The 21,517-nt window shown below is 39.8% G+C and overlaps 1 protein-coding gene across 3 annotated transcripts in view; it reads right to left on the bottom strand.

Moving 5' to 3' along the window:
- The window catches only part of LOC100030497 (solute carrier organic anion transporter family member 4C1-like), a 105,966-nt gene extending 90,884 nt beyond the window's left edge, over positions 1–15,082 (bottom strand). Inside the window, exons 1-2 of one of the 3 annotated variants that reach the window (XM_056824996.1) lie at positions 13,507–15,082; positions 2,294–2,557 (exon numbers count right to left, since the gene is read on the bottom strand). In XM_056824996.1, coding sequence (XP_056680974.1) covers positions 2,294–2,557; positions 13,507–13,930 — 688 coding nt within the window. In that variant the 5' untranslated portion in view covers positions 13,931–15,082. The remainder of the gene's footprint in view (positions 1–2,293; positions 2,558–13,506) is intronic. The other 2 variants (XM_007486224.3, XM_007486226.3) reach the window with 2 other exon arrangements.
- Between the last annotated feature and the right edge of the window lie 6,435 nt (positions 15,083–21,517).

Below are 21,517 nucleotides of genomic sequence, written 5' to 3'. Positions count from 1 at the left end.
ACCCAGAAACAATCAACTAGTGGTTGATAAATCCATAAAAATGTAGAAAAAGCTGGAAAGCCGTCTGGTAGAAAGTTGATTTAGACCAATATTTCCTATCATTTACCACAAGAGTCTCTAAATAGAAAACAAGCTAGATATGAAAGGTCAGATCATAAACAATTTAGAGAAGAGAAAGAGGTAACATTTACAACTATAGATAAGGGGGAAATTATTGGAATAGCAAGGGATAGAATGACAGAAGATAAAATGGACAACTGGCTCATGTAAAACAAACATTTTGAACAAAAAGAAGATGAATTTGGCTGGAGTTAGATGATAAATAGCAAACGGGGGGAAATTTTTGCAGTAAATTTCTTGTCTTGATATTCCTAACATATTGGGAAGCTGCAAATATATAAGAGCCATCCACAAAACAGATACAATAACAAGCTATAAATAGGAAGCTATCAGAGAGAAAAGAGGAAAAAAGCAAACTATCAATAGCCATTTCAGAAAAATGTTCCAAGTAAATAACAAGAAAATGCAAATTCCAACAACCCTTAGTTTCTATTTTATACCCATCAAATTATCTAGGAAGGAAAAAAAGCAATGACAGCTGTTGCAGAGGTATGGGAGAACAGACAATATAATATACTGTCAAAAGCTACCGTTCTGAACTGCAATTTCAAACTATGCTTCAAAAGCAAATAAACTATGCATATTCTGTGACTTAGTTATGAGCTAATTATTTTAACAGTATCTCTACTGAAAGAGGGAAAGGACCTATGTAGTAGTCAAAAAAAATTATGGCGGCACTATTTGTTGTAGTAAAGAACTGAAAATGATGTGAATGTCCAATTGGGACAGGGCTGAACAAAGTATGTCTATGAATATAATGGCAAATTCAAAGAAATCTGGGAATACACATGTAAAGCAAGCACCATCAGGAGAACAATTTCTATAACAACTATATATACAGGAAAAGGAAAACAATTTGGAAGCACCAATGAAATCATCCAACACAACTCCAAAAGCCTGAGGAGGAAGCATGCAGCCCACATTTTAGCATATTGGGGCAAAATGAGACATACTTTGCAGATACAGCCAAGATGTGGGTTTATTTCGCTTTACTATATTTCTTTTCTTAAACATCATAGAGCTTTAACTGAGGAAGCAAGGCTGAATTACAGTGGGAGACGGATAATGATGCTCACACACAAAAAGAACAAAAACAGTTATGAAACTTTTTTGGAAATGCACATAAAAAAAGAGCAGGAGGAAGCTGAGAAGATACAGCCAAGCCTCCAAGGTAAAAGATGATTCAAAGATCTGAGTAAGAAAGGAGGGGCTCTATGATCCATACTTTTATCTGTAAAAGACATGGGCCAAGTAAAATAAAGCGAGTGGGGACCAGGATGGGAAAGGGGGAGAGTTCCCTGAGTCAAAGAGTAGAGTAGGAGAGATAAATAGTTTAAAGAAAAAATTACAGAAACCTATGGTGCATTATCCTATGCACAAAAAAAAAAAAATGCAAGATTCAATTCTCCACAAGCAGGTTAGGAGATACCAGAAAAGGTATATATTCATATCACCTTGTCTTCAAAATAAATCGCTGCCCTCTTTTTACAAAGCTCTCTGGGAGACTGAACAGCGCATTGGGCACAGTGAAGCATGCTCACAGGCCTCCTTCACTGAGAGGTCTTGAGGAACCAAATCAAGCTCGGTATCTCAGCATCATCAGTACCATCCCTTCTAGGATCACTATCTCAGTGTGTATGTATGTATACATATATGCATATATATAATAGATTGCTAAACATAAAACAAGCTGAAGGTACCTAGTTTTAATTTTTTTTAATTTAAGATTATTTAATGGAATTAATTTTATGAAGGGAAAATCAACTGTAAGAATTACACTTTAGGTTAGTGTTCTCCATTTGCCTGCAATGTGAGACAAAAAGAGATTACAATAATCCTAACAGGAAATGTGAAATGAAAAAAAAGGTTAAAAATCTAATAATATAGAATGGCTCTTTTTCCTTACCAAGATTTCTTTCTCATATGAGAAGGGTATATGATTACAGGAAACAATAAAGATGTACTATATTCTATTACAATTTCTAACTAGAATGTGAGCTCACTTAACACACAGTAAACATTTAATAAATACTTATTTATTCACTCTTAAGGATGTTTAATTAGAGTAAAAGATATGGTCAGTCACCTCTATCATGTCATAGGCTGTCCCGGATCCAATTCTACAAATATTAAACTTTTTATAAGTAAAATGGATTATTAGGAAACATTTTACCTTTAAATACAGATGCCAATTGATATTTTCCACTAGTAAAGTGGGGCAAAGAAAATATAAGTGATCCAAATCCCAACATAAAGGATGCAAAAGCAAGCCATCGTGGCTTGTGTCCTCTTTCTCCATAAAATGATACAAATAATGACAACAAGCAAAATGAAATATCATAACTTGATGACACCAAACCAGTCATGAAACTGCTTAGTTGATAGCGCTTCTCAATAGTGGAGATGCTGATATTTACTAAACCATTTACCACAATACCTACAAGAAATAAAAAAGAGATCATGAGACTAGGTACATTAAAAAAAATATAATTTAAAACCAAAATCAATGTTTTTGTTCTTTTTTTTTAAGCCTTACCTTCTGTTTTTGTATCAATTCTTTTTTTAAATTATTTTTTATCACATACTTAGTAATCATCAACATTAACAAAATAACATTTAAATAAATAAGTGCAAAAATGTAGAGTTCACAGTTTACAACTTGTTTAAAAATATATGAATTAAATATGTGTGCTAATATAAGCATCCTCTTCTTTGAGTTCCCTTTGGATTTGTTTTTCTTTCATACTTTTTTCTCTTGATTTTGTGGATTTTTAAAAATATAATCATAGTATGCATTGTTATTCTCTTTTCATCTCTTCATATATTTCCCTTATTTTCTTTTTTCCAATATTTATAATTTCTAATAACACAATACAATCTATTATGTTAAAATATCACAATCTATTTTGTCATTTCCCCTAGACATTGAATTTGTGTTTTTCTAATTATTTTGCCATTCCAAACAAAGCTTCCATGGATATTTCCATATATAAACGGCTTTTTATCTTCTCAATAATTACCTTAGGACCTAATCCTAGTAATGGGATCCCTAAATTAATAAGCATGAACAGTTTTACAGCATCAGACCCGGGGTTGGGAAAACCTGGTCAAATATGATCTCAGACACTTCCAAAGTATACATTTCCATCGTGTTTTCTAAAAAACAATTTACAACTGCTCTAACAATGTAATATTAATCAATTTTCTCCATGTTTCTATCAATATTTAATTTGATCAACTTAACCAGTCTGGTTCTCAGATAGCATACATTGTCATTTAGCTAGATTGGTCCTTAGGCAGCAGACACAATCTGCTGCCAGGATCATACTCTTTCCCAAACCAAGTCTTTCCAGCTTGGTCATACCCAGTGAAACTTTTGTTATGCTGCCACAACCCCTCAGGAATATAGGATTACCTCCATAGACGGATAAATATTAAAGTCAGACTTTTTCAAAATATTTATGCTCTCTAAACCATTGTAATCCCACAAGAAGTCATGTTTCGATTATGTGTATGCTCTTGATTGTCTACTGCTAGACTCAAACAACTATGTGGGGCCCAACATGTGCCCTTTACTCTGAGAAGTCAAGAAAGTAGAGAGAGAATCCAATACTAAGCTACTTCATAATGTTAAAATCTATAAAAAAGAATAAATGGAATTTTTTATAGCCCATAATAATTGCTTTATTTTATCTTCATTGGTATTTAGTATCAATTCTAAGAAGAGCTTCAAAGGGTAGGCAATTGAGGTTAAGTGACTTGCCCAGGGTCACACATATGAAAATGTCTGAAATCATATTTGAACCCAGTTCTTCCCAACTCCAAGCCTGATGCTCTATCCACTGTGGTACCTAGCTGACCACACTATATGGGTTGAGTGAATTGTTAGAAGAATATAACTGCATACCTATTGCTACACATTTTTCTTAAGCAAAAATACTTTATCCCCTTTATATAACTAGCTACACTACAATAGGCAAAAAAATTTGTTTCTTTGTTTCATGTACTATTAGTTTAATACTAATTAATAAATAAGCTAATAAATACTAATTAGTTCATGTGTAAATAACACACATTTCTATCAACTCCTGGTGAGGTGTATCTATCACACTCTGAGTACTCTAAGAATGGTTTTTCTGATCCTTGTTTGCTTATTTAAAATAGCTAATCAAATAAGTAAGATATCATTTTATATGATAAAAGTTCATGCCATACATATATCTCACGTATTACATTTCCTTTTTTTTTACCTTACTTTCTGTCCTAGTAACAACTCTAAGACAGAAGGGTAAAGATTAGGCAAAAAGGGTCACACACCTAGGAAGTGTCTGAGGCTAAATTTGAACCCAGGTCCTCCCACCTCCAGTCCAGCATTGCATCTTCTGAGTAACCTAGCTGCCCCTCATGCAATACATTTCAAAAATCATTATTATTTGCTGTTACCTACAAACTGGCAGATTACTCCCCCAACTTTCTGAAAAATTTTAACAGTTCTCTCATGGTATTCTTCTCTATTTTATGCCCTAAAAATTGATGTTATATATAATCCTAGACTGGACTTTCACTGTAGTAAAGCATCCTTTTGTACTTCCCTAATTAATTTTCTATCCCACTTACAAAGCAATCATTCCAAATCTTTTTGTCCTTTCTTAAGACTCTCATGGCATTATGTCCCCCATCTCCCTCAACTGAGTGAGGTTACTCCATACTTCCTTGAAAAAACTGAGAAGATATTCTCTTCCTTCCTCAGCTTACATTGCTCAGATATCTTTCACCTCTGTCTTCCTTCACCCCTTCTCACATGAACAAGTGATCTTGCTTCTGGCCAAAGCAAACTTCCCTTGTCCCTATGATCCCATTCCATCTCATCTACTCCAGCAGTTCTCTCCCTCTATAATAATGTATCCAATGGCAGCTTTCTTCTTAGCTATAAACACACAAATAATTCATCTATATTAGAAACTTTCACTTGATCTGGCTGGCTGCAGCTTATGTCTCTTCCCCTTCTTGGCAAAACTCCTTAAGAAAGTCATTTTAAATTGTTGACTATACTTCCTCGTCTCTTGTTTTCTTCTGAACCCTTTAGAATCTCTTTAATCCTCATTCAACTGAAACTATGCTCCAAAAAGCCCTAAAGATCTCTTCTTTACCAAATCTAGAGGCCTTTCCTTCATCCTTATTCTTCTTAACCTTTCTACAGCTTTTGGCATCGCTGATCATCCTCTTTTCCTGGATACTCTTTTCTAAGTTTTCAGAACACCATTGTCTCCTGTTTCTGTTATGATCTACCTACGTGCTCCTCAGTCTTCTTTGCTGGATCTTCATCCACTTCCTGAACACTAATCATGGACACTTGAAACAAATTCTACACATGGAAGATGTTGTCTCAGAGGTAAAGAGAAGGGAAAGACCAAATTCTGAGGCCAACATTCAAGAAGTTGGAGCAAGCATGGGATTTCTATCATATCTCTAGGAAGACTGCATTGTGGTAAAGGGAGATATTGAAGACAGTCACTGGTTCTATAAGCATCTTTTAAAATGTATTTTTTCAGTTACATGTAGAAACAATTTTTGACAACTGTTTTTACCATTTTAGGATTCAGATTTCCTGCCTCTCTCCCTCCCTCCCACTCCTCCCTGAGGCAGTAAATAATCTGTTATAGATTATACCAGAGCTTTCATACAAAATATATTTCCACATTATTCTTCATGATAGAAGACACATACAATAAAAAACTCATGAAAGAAATAAAGTGGAAGACAGCATGCTCTCCAGGCAGACTCTGACAATTTCTTTTTTGGCTGTGAATAGTATTTTTCATCATGAGTCCCTTGTGGTTATTTTAGAAGCTTGCTTCACTGATAATAATTTAGTCCTTTACTATTGATCTATTTACTATTTACATACTAATATTTACTATTGATATAATTGATCATCATATAATATTTCTGGTATTGTATACATTTTTTCTCCTTATTCTTCTCATGACTTTGTATCACAGTTCATATAAGTCTTTCCATTCTGTTCATTTCGTATAGTGCAACCGTGTCCTAGTACAACCACACACCACAACTTGTTCAGACATCCCCCAAGTGATGGGCAACTACCCAATTTCCAATTCCTTGCCACTACAAGAAGAGCTGCTAAAACGATTTTTGTACAGGTGGGCCATTTCCCCTTTATCTCGGATCTCTTTGGATACAGTACCAGTAGCGGTATTGCTGGGTCAAAGAGGATGAAGAGTTTTATGGCCCTTTGCGCATGATTGTAAATTGTTCTCCAGAGTGGTGGTATAACTTCCCAATTCCACCAACAGTCTACAAGCATCTTGAAGCAGTGATCCACCTTGAAAGAAGTCCAAAGAAAAGGTTGGCTCTTTCCCAAACTTCTCTTTCTGATACCTTTCTGCAGACACCATATTATAATATGCTGTTTCATTACCTAAATGTTTCCAGTAAGCGGAATTTTACCTGGAAGAATTTATTTTTCATGTTGTATATTAATTCCTATACATTAGGGAGAATCACTGTGTATGCCTGTGTCTGGGATTTGGGTCAGAAATACCATCCAGGTTGCTGCTTCTTGCATTTTCTTGGTCCTTGGGAATGCTCAGGAATGTCTTCCTTTTTAACAAAATGGATGGGGATAAAATTATGAGAGAGAAAGGTTCCTTTCTTGAGCCCACTTGTGAGGATGGGGATGGATGGACAAATTGATGGGCCACTTCTTAATTAGCTATCATCAATTAAAGACATCTTGGGATGGTCAAGGGAGGACCTGAATAATGAGCTCCTAAAAATCTATTTTAGTAAGCTGCATGACACAGTTGGGGTTGTCCCATGGAGATCGATATCACTTCATCAGGTATGATATTAGTCTAATCAATAAACCTGATATAGACAATAAACCCACATTCTTATTTAAAATTTAATCTCTCAAGACAATATTTTTTCTCGTAACATGCCTAAACCACCATTTTGCAATTCCCTTCAAGAGCTTACTTTACAGATGAAGAAAATGAGGCAAATAGGCTTAACTGACTTGCCCAGGGTCACAGAGCTAGCTGAATTTTGTCTGAACCAGAGAGAAATCAGGAGTTGGGTAGAAAAGGTTATAAATGTGAGGTTGGACAAAGAGTGGAATTTATGCCTAGGTGTTGGGAATTTTAACTGGCGGGCTTAGTGGAATTGGGTCAGAACTCCAAACTTTTCATCTAAACCCCCCTGAAGCAAAACCGAGGGGGAAGATTTGGACCCCAAGGCAATGCCATGACTCCTCATGTGTGAAATGAGCTAATTACTGTAAGAGGAAGCACTTGCTTGTAGTCATCCCATAAAAAGGTTCCTTCAGGAAAGGGGCTGTTTTTGCCTTTCTTTATAAGCCTCGATCATGCTAAGGGTACAAGTGGGGCTAACACAGTGCCACATATACAGTAAGCACTGTAAGTGCTCATTGCCCGCCTTATTGAATTAGGTGCTAGGTCACAAAAAACAAGTGAAACAATTCCAGCCAGCTGCCAGCAGAAGAAAGGCCTCCTGGGGAAGTGGGTCCGAGAAGTGGAGGGTTATGGGTGAGTGGGAGAAATATGTAAGAAACCGGGAAAAGCCGTATCATAGAGGGCTTCAAGCACCAAAGCACAAGCTTATTTATTGGATCCTGGACACAATAGAAATATTCTAGTTGTCCACGTTTTTGAATGTGGAAGTAGTCCTCTCCGACCCACTCAGACTTCACTTTAGGAACAGAACAACGCAGTCAGCTTTGTAGAAGAGGGAGAGTCGAGAGATAGGGAGACCTTTAAGGAGGCCACCACAAAGGCTTAGATAAGAGATGATGAGCTACCAAACTAGACTGATTCATATGTGAACGGAGAAAAAGGAAACGTTCCTCAACTGCCAAGACTTCGCAAAATTCAATAGCTGATTAGATATGGAGGATGAAGCCAATTATACAACACAAATGTAGAAATGATGGTGATATCCTGAATCATGTGCAAGTCACAAACTAGAGCTATGTGGAATCACATGGTAACTCTGTGTCAACCTAAAAGTTCTGGGATGCAGCTAAAGAAATCTTCAGAGGAAGAATCTCTGAAAAGAAATAAAAACAACATAGAAAAGGAACATCTTAACAAACTGAGTATCCAATTCTAAAACATGCAAAGTGAACAAATGCAAAACAATCATAAAAGAAGAACATTTTAAGAAGTTTGGAAAAAGTATAAAATTGAAACCAAAAAAATATATGGAACTGATAAATAAAAACTATTTGTAAAAAGAATAACAGAAGTAATAAATCTCTAACCTAATAAAAAGAAGATAAAAAATTCTTTTTTATACTTATAATTGACTAGTCTGCAAAATTCTGGCAAAATTGACAATTAAAAAAATGAAAGATTACCTATGAAAACACAAAATATATAAAATTAACAGGAAATATGAAGATCTTAAATAGCCCACTCAAGAAAATGAGAATGGAGTATAAGGGGATTATTAAGGGGGGAAAAATCCTGACACAAACACATTAACAGACTCTATCAAAAATGTAAAAAGCAGTGAGCAGATAGGCGGCTCAGTGAATTAAGGTCCAGCCCTAGAGACCAGAGGGCCTTGGTTCTTATCTGATCTCAGACACATCCTAGCTGTGTGACCCTGGGTGAGTCACTCCTACTGCCTAGCCATTACTACTTTTGATTCTAAGATGGAAGGTAAGGGTTTAAAAAATTTTAAAGAGCAATTAATAGATATGCTACATAAGTCTTTCTCAGAAATTGAGAATCTATTCTACCTATCTACTTAAATGAAATAATTTCAGCCCTGACGACTAAACCAGGAAGGATAAAGCAAAGAAAGAACTAGAGACCAATATCTCTAATGACTATCAATGAAAGATTTTAAATAAAAATCTAGCAAAAAACTAAGCTATACATCTATATTCCCACTTTAACCAAGTGGGATCTTACAACAGGTATACAAGAATAGTTCAAAATTTAGAAAATATTGTCATAAAAAATACTGACAACAAAAACACACCAAACTGTATAATGTTGCTCTATTTCCATTTATCTTTTCATTTAACTTGTTATACATTTTGACCTTTGCTCTAACAGATTTAGGATATGATTACAAAACAAAGAGAACCGATTTTGAATTTATTGATATATGAAAAGAGCTGACTAGAGATTTTCAAAACTCCAACCAAAATATCTACTATTCTGTCTATACAAATCTTTACATTTATCCATACACAAATCAAGTATATCTTCAGTGGAGGTATTAGAAGGGAATGAACTCGCTTTCAAAAGAGTTATTCAATAATAGATTGCATCTTTATCATTTTCAATTATTATGTAAATAACATAACATCACACTATGCTTATCGTTTGTTGATTACGAGGGAAAAAAAGCATTTGATTCTGTAGAACTAAAGACACCTTTACAGGCTTTTTATAAGATGTCTCCATCAATGCATCAAAATAATTCAATATTCCTTGGAAGATAAAAAATAAAAAATCATCTTTGTTAATAACCCTCTATAACAACCAGCAGAGAAGTCATTAAACAAGTACATTCTGCTGATTTTGTTAAGAACTATCATTTTTCAAGATTTCCCAGAAATCTGTAATCATTCCAAGGAATTTGCTCTAACGGTAAACACCAAGAATATCAATGAATCAGTATCTGGTGGGAAATCATATAAAACTTCTCTCTCAGTATGCATACCCAGGACAGACCAAAATGTGGATAATGAGTACGGTTAACATTTAAAGGAAAGAAAATGACAGATTGAATTGCCTTGGGAAAACTGCAAAGGTTCTTTACTGATCCTGAATTTCTCATGAATTTTTTAAAGCAATATTCACTTGTGTTTCTACATGGCAGTGAAACAGGGAATACAATTTTCTCTAATAAATGAACATTTTCTATTACACAAAGAACAGTGGACAAGTAGTTGGGAAAAGATCTCGATGTATTTAAGAGATTTGGAAAGGACCTCAGCAGCAGTATAGCATTATCTACCTGACAGATGTTCATCTAGCCTAGGGATATAAAACTCAAAGCCCATAAAATTCCCTGAATGTGGCTTGAACCAGATGAAAATGTAAGCTAAATGTTTAAAGAAGTCAATAAAAGGACAAACTAAATAATATGAATTGGTGGTTTTCCAAGACAGTATCAGACCACAGGGATCTCTATATTTGGTTGTTACCACTGAGCTAGCCTTTGCTCCAAAGCTTCTGAAGGTGGAAAACCCACCAGCTTTCAAAGCATTCCATTCTACTATGGGAAAGACATTACTATGTGCCAGGCATTGTGGTAAACACTGGGAATTCAAAAAGAGACAGAAGATAGTCTCTGCCCACAAAGAGCTCACAATCTAATGGGAGAGACAATAATCAATATACAAAATAAATTATATTCAGGATAAATAGGAAATGATTAAGAGGGAAGACACTAGAATTAAGAAGTGCTAGAAAGAGTTCCTGTAGAAAATGGAATTTTAGTTGAGACTTAAAAGAAAACCATAGAGGTCAGCATGAGGAAGAAGAGATAGTAGGAAACAGAGAGGGGGCATTCCTGGCATGAAGGACAGCCTGAGAAAATGCCCATAGCCAGAAGATAGGATCTAAGAGTATGAGGCAGGGTGTAAGATGTAGGAAGACTGGAAAAGTAGGAAGGGACTAGGTTATGAAGGGCTTTGAATACTAAGCAGAACCTTTTGTATTTGCTCCTGGAGGCAATAGGGAGCCACTAAAGTTTATTGAATAAAGGGGTGACAGTCAGATCTGAATTTTAGGAAAATCACTTTAGTGGCTGAATGGATGGTAGATGGAGTGGAGAGAGACAGGAGGTAATGTGGGTTTGCAACAGGGTGGTAGTAATTAGTATTAGAAGGGAGAAAGGGACATATTTGCAAGATGTTGCAAAGATAGAAATCAACGGGACTTGGCAAGATTGGATATGGGGCATGAAGGATAGTGAGGAGCCTAGGATGACTGGATGTTGTTAGCCTAAGGAACTAGGAAGATAGAGTAAAACAGAAAATAGAAGGGTTTAGAGGAAAAGATAAGTTCTGTTTTGGACATGTTGGATTGAAAGAGGTCTATTAGACATCCAGATCAGATGTCTGAAAAACAGTGTAAGATTTGAGATTTCCAATCAGTAGAGAGGCTGGGACAGGGGAGGTAAATTAGGACAAGTTCTACCCACACCTGCTGCTTCTGTCTTCTTGGAAATAGAACACATCTATTCCCTTTCTCTCACAATAGCCCTTCAAATAACTGAACACAGCTATTACATGCTCATGTCAAAAATACCTAAACATGGCTATCATATTTCTTCACAATCCCTTAATAAATGCATTCTATTCCTGTCCATCATAAATTTTAAGACGGAAATCCAAATCCATATTTTCTTTGGAGCCAATATGTCTCATCAAGCTATTACTTCTTAAATAATTTCCCCCCCAAAAGCCCTACCTTTAATTGTATCAATAATGATATCCCTATTTTCCTGAAGTCTAAAGCAGTGATGGCAAACCTTTTAGAGACTGAGTGCCCAAACTGCACCCTCATGCCCCATGTGAACTGCACCTTTACCCCAGACAGGAGAGGGAGGAACACTCCCATTTGGCTGCTGGGCAGAGGGCTGCACGACATGAAATATACCCTCAGGTGCAGTGGAGAGGGGGAAGGGAGCAGTCCCTCCAGCACGTGTGCCATAATGTCCCCAAATAGGTCTCCAGTGTCTTGCCCAGGTCTTCACGACCCCAGTCCTGGTTCCTAGGTAATTTGCAGCAGTATCAGTCATCTCAGCATGAATGGACCTTAAATTAGCCTGATCTCCTAGTAATTAAATCATATATTAAATATGTAAATCTTTGTAAATCAGTTCCTCGCCCAAACCCTAACCTACATTACTCATTCGCTGAGCACATTTTGTACTTTCTTATTTCTGAGCCTTCCCCAGCCTGAAACATGATCTCTCCACTGAACTCTTTTCCATTCCTCACACTGCCAGCTCAGGTGAGATTTCCTCTGTGAAGTTTTCTTGATCCCTCCAATCACAAGGGAGCCCATCTTTCCCTTGAATGCTCCCTGATACTCCCATAATCCACCTAGCACATTCTATGTTGGCTTATAGCAGCTCTCAGTGCATTCGTTAGCAGTCTCATTAGATTAGAGCATCGTTCGGAACCCTAATAGTGCTTTACAGTGAATAGACTTGCAATAAATAGTTGTTTATAGGTTGACTAAGTGCAAGTGTTTCCTGGGCTAAGAAATAGTCTTGAATGTGCCACCTCACTGACAGCATTATTTAGTGAAGCCCACGCCTGACTCTCCTAGGTGCTGATGTTGTTTTAGGAAAAACAAAGCCCCCAAAGGACTGAACGCTGGAACTGATGCGGGCTTGGATTTGCCTTTTTACCCAGGACCGAGTTTCAAGAGGACAATACACTGTCCAATAGCCTGGGCCTCACTGTTATCCAGCAGTCAGTCAGGATACGCTGCTTTTCCCAAGCTTCAGTTAATTCAAGTAACCTGGCTGCTGCCCCTCCCCCTTCGTAGAGCTCAAACGCCCCCCTTTCCATAGTTCAGTGGAAGTCTCGGGACAGCCATTCTGATTACAAGATTCATGTCTGCCTCGATTACAGACCCATTTTTAGGACGTCTTTGGTGAATGACCGATAGGTCCCACACTGGTCACCCCCCCTCCCCCGCACAGGTACACAAGTACTAAAAAGCTCTAACTAGCCGTGTTCAACGTCTTAGAGAGAGGAGAAAGGAGAGGAGAGGCGAGGAGCCTTAAGACGAGCACGCGCTAACCCTAAGGGGGCTCTGCTCTCCAGGGCTGTGTCCGAAGCTTGGCTTTCAGCTCCCGTCCCGACGCCGTCCACTCTCAGCCCTGTATCGCCGCCTTCAATCTCTCTAAGGGGAGGGCGAAGTTAGGAACTCCGGTTAAGCAGAGCGCCCAGACCAGAAAGGAGCCTTTCTCCGGGCGGGCTCTGGAAATAACTCCGGGCTCATCGGGCACTTTCCCTGCCCTCTTTCTCCCCCCACCCACTCCTTACACACACATTTCCACTTCTTTCTGTGCATTCTCTCTCCGTCTCTCAATTCTCTCTCCGAGCTCTATATCCGTCAGTGTGTGTGTGTGTGTGTGTGTGTGTGTGTGTGTGTGTGTGTGTGTGTGTGTGTGTGTGTGTGTGTGTGTGTGTGTGTGTGTGTGTGTGTGTGTGTGTGTGTGTGTGTGTGTGTGTGATGACTGACTGACCCCATCTTCCGCTCTCCCACCTCCAAACATCGCGTGCGTGAGGCTCCCCTCACACGCACACACACACGCAGGCAAGCCTCCGCCTCTCCCTCCCCCGGGACGCGGGCTTACCTTGCGTGAGGGCCAGGAGACAGTAGTAAAACAGGTAGCCCTTGGGGTTGTTCCAGCGCTGCAGGTAGGCGGGAGTGAAGTTTCCCCAGCCGCACAATCCCTCCTCCAGCTCCACGGGCTGTACTTGTACCCGCTCCCGCGGCTTGGAGGATGGCGGCTCCGGCGGCTTCGGCAGCTTTAGCGGCTTTAGCGGCTTTGGCGGCTTTAGCGGCTTTGGCGGCTTTGGCGGCTTTGGAGGTTTTGACTGCTCCGGCAGCTCGGACTGCTCGGGCGGCCCGGATGGCGGCGTTTGTTCCTCCGGGGAGCCGGACAGGTACGAGGTACTGGTAACCTCCTCCTCGGCCCGAGGCTCTGGCGCCATTCGCCGGAAGCTGGGGCTGGATGGGACGAACGCCGGATTGTCGATACCTCCTGATGCCTCCATGACCGGACGAGCTCAAAGTCGTCGAGCGTTGTCTCCTGGACGCCGTCTGCCCTTCAACCCGGGAGGACGAGGGTCGGTGGCGCTAGTCTACGGGCGAAGCTGTGTTCAGACCTCCGGTGCCCTCCGGCCCCGGCCCGGAGGCGAGGCCGAGTCGCGGCCGCTGCCCAACTGCGGAGCCCCCGCCCCCGCTTGGAGCCCGAAAGCGGGGCGAGGCAGGCGCTCCCCACGCGATCTCTCGTGTCCCTTTGGGGGGAGGGGAGGGGTCTCCAGGGCTAGCAGGAATTGTTATCGTGGGAGTTTAGTTTTAGTTTTTTGTTATCATTTTTGTGGCTTTCCCCGTGTTCGGGAACTGTGTGTCCATCTCAAATAGCTACTGGACCCCCGCGAGAGTTGAGCATGACCTCACGGCAAGCAGTTATTTCAACTCTGGCAACCAAGTACTCGGAACGAGTGGCATTAAAAAAAGTCGGCCAAAAGTAAACGCCCTCCGATAAATGAGGCTCTTCGCCTTTTCCGCATAAGTCCCTCATGCCCAGGAAGGCCACCCGCAAACCGCCGTTTGTTTATCCCAAACAGGGTTCTGCCTTTTCCACACACACAAACTCCCGGCCCTTTTACATGGTTGAAGAGGAACGGCTTGCTGTCCCTGTACTCTTGCTCATCTCCAGCTACCTGGGAATACACGGAAATCTTGCCTCCAGAACAAAGCCCGTTACCCGCAACTTAGTGCCCGATTTTTAAACCTAGAAAAAGCTGTCTACGCTCCCCTCTCCCATTCGAGGCCCTGGCAGTCCGACGGCAATCCCTTTCTCCAATATTACCGCCGGCTGGTCCTCATCCTTGGACCTCTGGGCAACATTGGCTGTTAACCGCCTTCCTCCCTTGAGCCCATGTTCCTTTCTCTTTAGCTTGTCCTGCCCCTGCCCTCTGTGTAGCCTCTCAGTCTCTCTGGCTGCATCATCACCAACTTTGGGCAGACGTAGGCCAGCACCCTGTCCTCCGCTCTTTTCTCTTTACATTCGGTGACCATAGCAACATCCAGGACTCAGCGAGGCTCTTTCGCATCTACAGAGCCAGTCCCCGTTTTCCTCCTGATTTTCAGTCTTCTCTCCCCCAAAGCCTGGAGGCGATTTCTAACTCCTTAATTGAACATGCCCCACAGAACTCGTTAGTTCCGCCACAGCCACTCCTCCATACTTTGCCTCCTTCTGCCTCCCAGCTTCTGAGGGCTCCAAGGACCCCAGCACCCTTCTGTTATTCAGTCAGCTTCATGAGCTCAGATTCAGCCCCATCTCTTCTGCACACAACCACGTGCTCATTTTCCCACACAGGTCTTGTGTCTTTCTCTTTCCGTGAGCTCCCAGGACCAACGTCTCAGGTCTCTGCGTCAATCCAATGAAGTAAGATATATGCAAGCATCAAAGGACGATTCATAAGATTATTCAGTATTAGCTGCTATGATTAGGATGTGATGGCAAAGCCACTGCAGGGGATATTTAAAGCTCATGGAAAACAGAAGTACTTCATGATTGGAGAAACACAACTGGGCTTCCAGTTTTCCAGAAAGGACAAGGAACAAAGTCTGACAATGAGAGCCGGTGGGGTTAGCTGTAGATCTCAAAGCACTGTTGATAATATCGTGGGTGACTATCTAGAAAGGGTCCACGACGTCATGAAAAGTGAAATCACCTCATTCCCTTTTCCAGCAAAATCCCTCAACCAGTAGATGGAGGGTAATGCTGTGGGTCCCACCGTTACCTGGACTTTCTATGAAATATCTCCTATTATTTCTGCACAGAAGATAGAGAGATAAGGGTGAAGGCAAAGTAATCAGCTGGATTCAACACCAAGTTAGCTATCTTTAGGAACTTAACCATTAGGCATTAACCATTAGTAAGTTCAGTGTCAGCACAGCAGGATGTCTCAGGCTTTCTCTGGGTATCATGGACCATTTGGGCAGTCTGGTGAAGCCTATGGATTCCTCCTCAGAATAATATTTTTAAATGCATAAAACAAAGTTGGGAGGGTTACAAAGGATACCAGTTCTCTTGAAATACAGTTATAAAAATATTTTTAAAGCAAGTTCTTGGACTCTTAAGTTACAGATCTTAGGGCAAGTATTCCACTAATCTAACAAGATGAAATTCAAAAAGGATTAATATAAAGCTCTGCCCCGAGGTACCAAAAAACCCATCCTTCCATGTATAAAACGAGGGCATGACAAAATATTATTCAATGAGGGTAACAGTGTCATGTGGCAGCCAATTTATATATTAAGCCAATATCAGTTTATAAGCTCTTGATCTGCATTAAGGCATAGCTTCCAGGAATAGAAAGGTTGTAATGCCTTTATATGATGTGGACTATGTCCTTTTCAGACCTTTCATTCTAGCAAAAGCCTGACCCTTTATAGCCATTGGAATGTTTCAGGTTAAAGATTCTATGTGAGTTTTGACAGTTGGCCAGGAAAGCCCCCATTTCAAAACCCAGTGTGATAAAGGGAGATCAGTAAACAAAGTGAATGAGATCAGGGTACAAGCTCTCTGTTCCCAAACTTAAGTAAAAAATCTACCCTTCATGCCCACACTTCAAGCAAAAGACTAGGAGAGGCATTACCTATTTTACAGGATTGATATAAGAATCAAAAAAGAAACTTCAAAAATCTCAAGGATTATAGAAATGTTAGCTACTAGTATCTTTTTTCTTTTGTGTAGTTGTACAATTATTTCCCTAGAGAGAAAGATATGAAGACTGTACCCGTAAGTAATGAAGAGAACAAACAGAAGCCATAAATAGACTTTGTCTTCTGAACTATCCCAATTATAACTGCCTCTTCAGACTTTGATTGCCCTTGCTTCCCTTAGCAGGATTTGTGAAGATTCAAGCTGTTCCCAGGCATGAAAAAAACATATTTTTATCCTGGATTTTCTCCCTACGTGCTATACGATTGAGAATCTTTGGGACGCCATCATCTCTAAAGAATCTGGTTCAAATTGGTGGTTCAGAGACAATTTGGGCTTTAAGGTGAGCTCAGGCAGGCTGCAGCACATTTCCAACAGTGACTGTAGTCAAAGAAATGTGTTCAAGGAAATGAATGATCAGAAAAGCGGTGGTGAAGTCATACAGTTATATTGAGGGAATTGACTGTCCAAGACCTCATGAAATGTAAAAAGATCTAGAGAAGGGATTTGTCAAATTTCATGGAGTTCATCAATTTGGATGAGGAAAAATCATGTCATTTAAAACTAACATTTGCTTTCCTTTTTAATATTATTCATTTTATTTTATGAATTTAAAAACATCATTCTGAGAAAGGGTTCATAGAATTTACAATAGAGGACTCCATGGCGAAGAAGAAGAAGAAGAAGAAGAAGAAGAAGAAGAAGAAGAAGAAGAAGAAGAAGAAGAAGAAGAAGAAGAAGAAGAAGAAGAAGAAGAAGAAGAAGAAGAAGAAGAAGAAGAAGAAGAAGAAGAAGAAGAAGAAGAAGAAGAAGAAGAAGAAGAAGAAGAAGAAGAAGAAGAAGAAGAAGAAGAAGAAGAAGAAGAAGAAGAAGAAGAAGAAGAAGAAGAAGAAGAAGAAGAAGAAGAAGAAGAAGAAGAAGAAGAAGAATCCATGATGAAACATACTATCCACTTTGTGATAAAGGTAAAATGCAATTCAGATTGAAGACTGAGACTTTGGGAAGGAAGGGGGCATGGCCAAATACAGTAATTGCTTTTGCTTGACTGAACATATTGGTAACAGGGATATTTGCTTCTTATAACCTTTAACCCATTCATGTGTCAATTTCCAGTGGTCTGTGAACACATCCCATTAGAGGAAATATAGAAAAAAGCTTAGACTTAGCATCAGAGAATCTAAGTTCTCTCACTACTTTGGGGTCCTTCAGGAAATTTCTGATGATGAAATTCCTTTAATTAAATGGAGATACAATATTTCTACCACTTATGAAAGAAGGTAATTTTGAGATAAAAGTATATAAGATGGTTTGTTAAACTCTAAAATGCAGCTGCTGTGTTCGAATCACACCTAAGCCCTGGAATTCCAACTCTGTCACCTATCTGTGTGACTTTAAGGCCTCAGTTTTCTCATCTGTAAAATGAGAGATCCTCTCTAAGGTCACTTCTCTTAGTATCCTATTCCATGAAAGAACTGTATACATTTGAGCTGTTCTCAGGTCTTAGAATGCCAAATATGCCTTTTGAGAACAATAACACCCTGCTGGTTCATGATTGACATCTGGTGGAGAAAAGAAGCTGCTGCTTAGCTTTCCTCCCACAACTTTTGGGACAAGACGGTGATTAGCTTTTCTTAGTAGCTCATATTATAATGCTTCTCCCCAAGATGACGTTACTGGGGATTGTTTGTATTAAAGCGATAGAATTGTTTTACTCAGACCAAATTTAGGACTTTATGCTGAGATCTAGGCATCACATTCCAGAAAAGGAAGGCCACGTTAAGAACCTCCTAAGTACTAGGAACTTTACAGATGCTATTTCGTTTTATCATGATAACAACTCTAAGATAGAGGTGGCATTATTGGCATCTCTCGTTTATTGTTGGAAAAAATGAGGCAGACAGGTTAAGTGACTTGCCCCAGGGTCACATAGCTACTGGCCAGATTTTAACTTGGCTCCAGCATTCAATTCACTGAATCACCCAACTCTCAGGAGCAAACTTACTGTTAATAGAAAAGCTTCTCAGATGGACGATGACTGAAAGCTGACAATGCTAGCTATCATGGGCCAAATTGTATAGTTTACAAGCACTTTACATGTGACCTTTCACTTATTTCTTATAATAAGCCCGTGAGATGGATAAAACAAGTACCACTGGGCCTTTTTCATAGATGAGAAAGCCAAGGCTCAGTAAAATGGAGAGATTTGCGCATGGCCACATAATTAGCAAGTGGGAGAAACAGACTTTTCATCTGTCTGCTTCTATTCCAGATCTGCTTGTTCTCTTTCCATCATAACACAGTACTTCTTTATACCAGTTTATGCAGGGAACTAGAGATATTGAACCTGGAATGACAAGACATAATGACTGTCTGCAAATTGTTGAAGAGCTTTGGTTATTTCAGAGGTAATATCCTGCTGAGTAATTAACTCCAGACCAAGGAGCTGCCCAACCTCTGAACTTAAACATGCCACTTGTGGCAGGAAATACGTAAGCTTTGTGTAGCTAGTAAGGACTGAGAGGACTTTTACTGGGGATAACTGCTCAGATAGGGTTGCATTTACATCTCAGAGTATTTTACTTCAACCTTTTATCCTTTAAATTTATTTTCATCTGCTATTAAGTAAAATTTCAATTATATTTTATGATCCACACAGGATCTTCTGGCATTTTAAAACTTGAACCTGAGTTGTTAGATTAGCTTAATTTAGATCTGCTTATCATGTTTAACAGTTTTCTTTTCTTCCTTTCTCTCTCTCTTCCTTTATCTTCCTTTTTGTCTTTCTAATTCCTTCCTTCCTTCCTTCCTTCCTTCCTTCCTTCTTTCCTTCCTTCCTTCCTTCCTTCCTTCCTTCCTTCCTTCCTTCCTTCTTTCCTTCCTTCCTTCCTTCCTTCCTTCCTTCCTTCCTTCCTTCCTTCCTTCCTTCCTTCCTTCCTTCCTTCCTTCCTTCCTTCCTTCCTTCCTTCCTTCCTTCCTTCCTTCCTTCCTTCCTTCTTTCCTTCCTTCCTTCCTTCCTTCCTTCCTTCCTTCCTTCCTTCCTTCCTTCCTTCCTTCCTTCCTTCCTTCCTTCCTTCCTTCCTTCCTTCCTTCCTTCCTTCCTTCCTTCCTTCCTTCCTTCCTTCCTTCCTTCCTTCCTTCCTTCCTTCTTTCCTTCCTTCCTTCTTTCCTTCCTTCCTTCCTCTCTCTCTCTCTCTCTCCCCATTTGGCTGAGCCATTTTTAAAATGGGGAAATTGTGTTTTTATAAGGGCAACTGGGCGGGGGGCAGCTGGGTAGCTCAGTGGATTGAGAGCCAGGCCTAGAGACAGGTGGTCCTAGGTTCAAATCTGGCCTCAGACACTTCCCAGCTGGGCAAGTCACTTGACCCCCATTGCCTAGCCCTTACCATTCTTCTGCCTTGGAGCCAATACACAGTATTGATTCCAAGACAGAAGGTAAGGGTTTAAAAAATATATATATATAAGGGCAGCTGGGTGGCTCAGTGGCTTGAGAGCCAGGCCTGAGAGTTCCTAGGTTCAAATCTGGCCTCATATACTGTGACCTGGGTAAAGTCACTTAACACCCCTATTGCCTAGACTTACCACTCATGTCTTGGAACCAATACATAGTACTGATTGATGGAAGGTTTAAAAAAGGTTTTTAAAAAAGAAAAAGAAAAAGGAACTCTGGGTGATAGATGACCAAAAACTCTTTTGACTCCAAGTGGAAAAAAATTTTTTTTAAAGATATATAAGGAGTCTTTGTTTTGGGGGATGGAATAAAAAGAAAGTTTCCATTGACCCTGTGGGATTAGCACAGTGCATGTTGAGTCATTTAATACCAATAAATGTTCTCTGACTCCTATTAACTTCATTGCAAATGTTGGATTACTAATACAGCAAAGTGAAAATAAATTATCTTTGCCTATTATGCAGTTAAGGATAGAGGAGAATAAGCTTTTTATCTTGTAAGAAAGATCTTAAAAACAGAAGAAAGACCAATGGATTTTGTTACTCATATGAGGGAAAAGTTCATTGCTGCTGGAGGTAGAAACTAACAGGACACAAATGGAGACACACTCCCTGACCCCAAAATTTCTTTGCAGAATGCTTTAAATCTTGCAAAAATTTACAAGTTATAAGAAAGGGGAATAAAAGCAGAAATGAAGGTGGGAATGGGTAGGAGGGGATCTGAACAACATAGAATTCTACTATCCTGACTGTAAAAGGGAATTCCTTGTTCTCCTTGAGTTTACACCTGTGAAAGGGAATCCTTTATTTCCTTTGTCCATTTTGAGTTAACACTTTGGTTATCAATAATTTAAGTACCTCGCTTAGTACCTCACCAGACTGGGAAGACAGGATTAACTCTCCTTTTTCTACTTTTGAATTGAATCAAGAAAAGCTTGACATCCTACGTAGCACTAGGTAGAGGAGCTCTCCATCCTTTCAACTCAATCAGCCAGGAATGTGTGAACCCTTTTGATGAGTATTCACCTCTCCAGAAAGTGAGAAGTGGTTCCTACAAACACTGCCCCCCCCAATCCCCTTTTCAGTGCTGGGCAATTTGGAAGCTGTGACTGGCCCTTGTGAAAAGGGAAAGGGACAGAAGCTACTATAAAAGGCCCTGAATTTCTGGGGCTAGGGAAGTGGACTCCAAGAAGGAAGTTGGCTTCAAGAAGGAGCTGACTTCAAGAAGAAAGTCAGCTTCAAGAAGAAGGTTGGCTCAAGGAAGAAAGTGGGCCTCAGGAATCACCTTCAGCTCGAGTCATCTTGACCAGCCTCTTGGAGGGAACTTGGGTGAGTGGCTAGTGAGTGGCTGGATTTCCCTTCCTGTCAACAAGTCCTGGCTAAGTCAAGCACTGGAGCAATATTTAGTTAGATAAGCTAATGTCTTCTCTAGCTTTTTGTATTTCTCTGCTTTCACTCT

Source organism: Monodelphis domestica, chromosome 3 (assembly GCF_027887165.1).
Source record: "Monodelphis domestica isolate mMonDom1 chromosome 3, mMonDom1.pri, whole genome shotgun sequence".
Taxonomy (NCBI): Eukaryota; Metazoa; Chordata; class Mammalia; order Didelphimorphia; family Didelphidae; genus Monodelphis; species Monodelphis domestica.
This window is presented reverse-complemented; position numbering and strand designations above follow the sequence as displayed.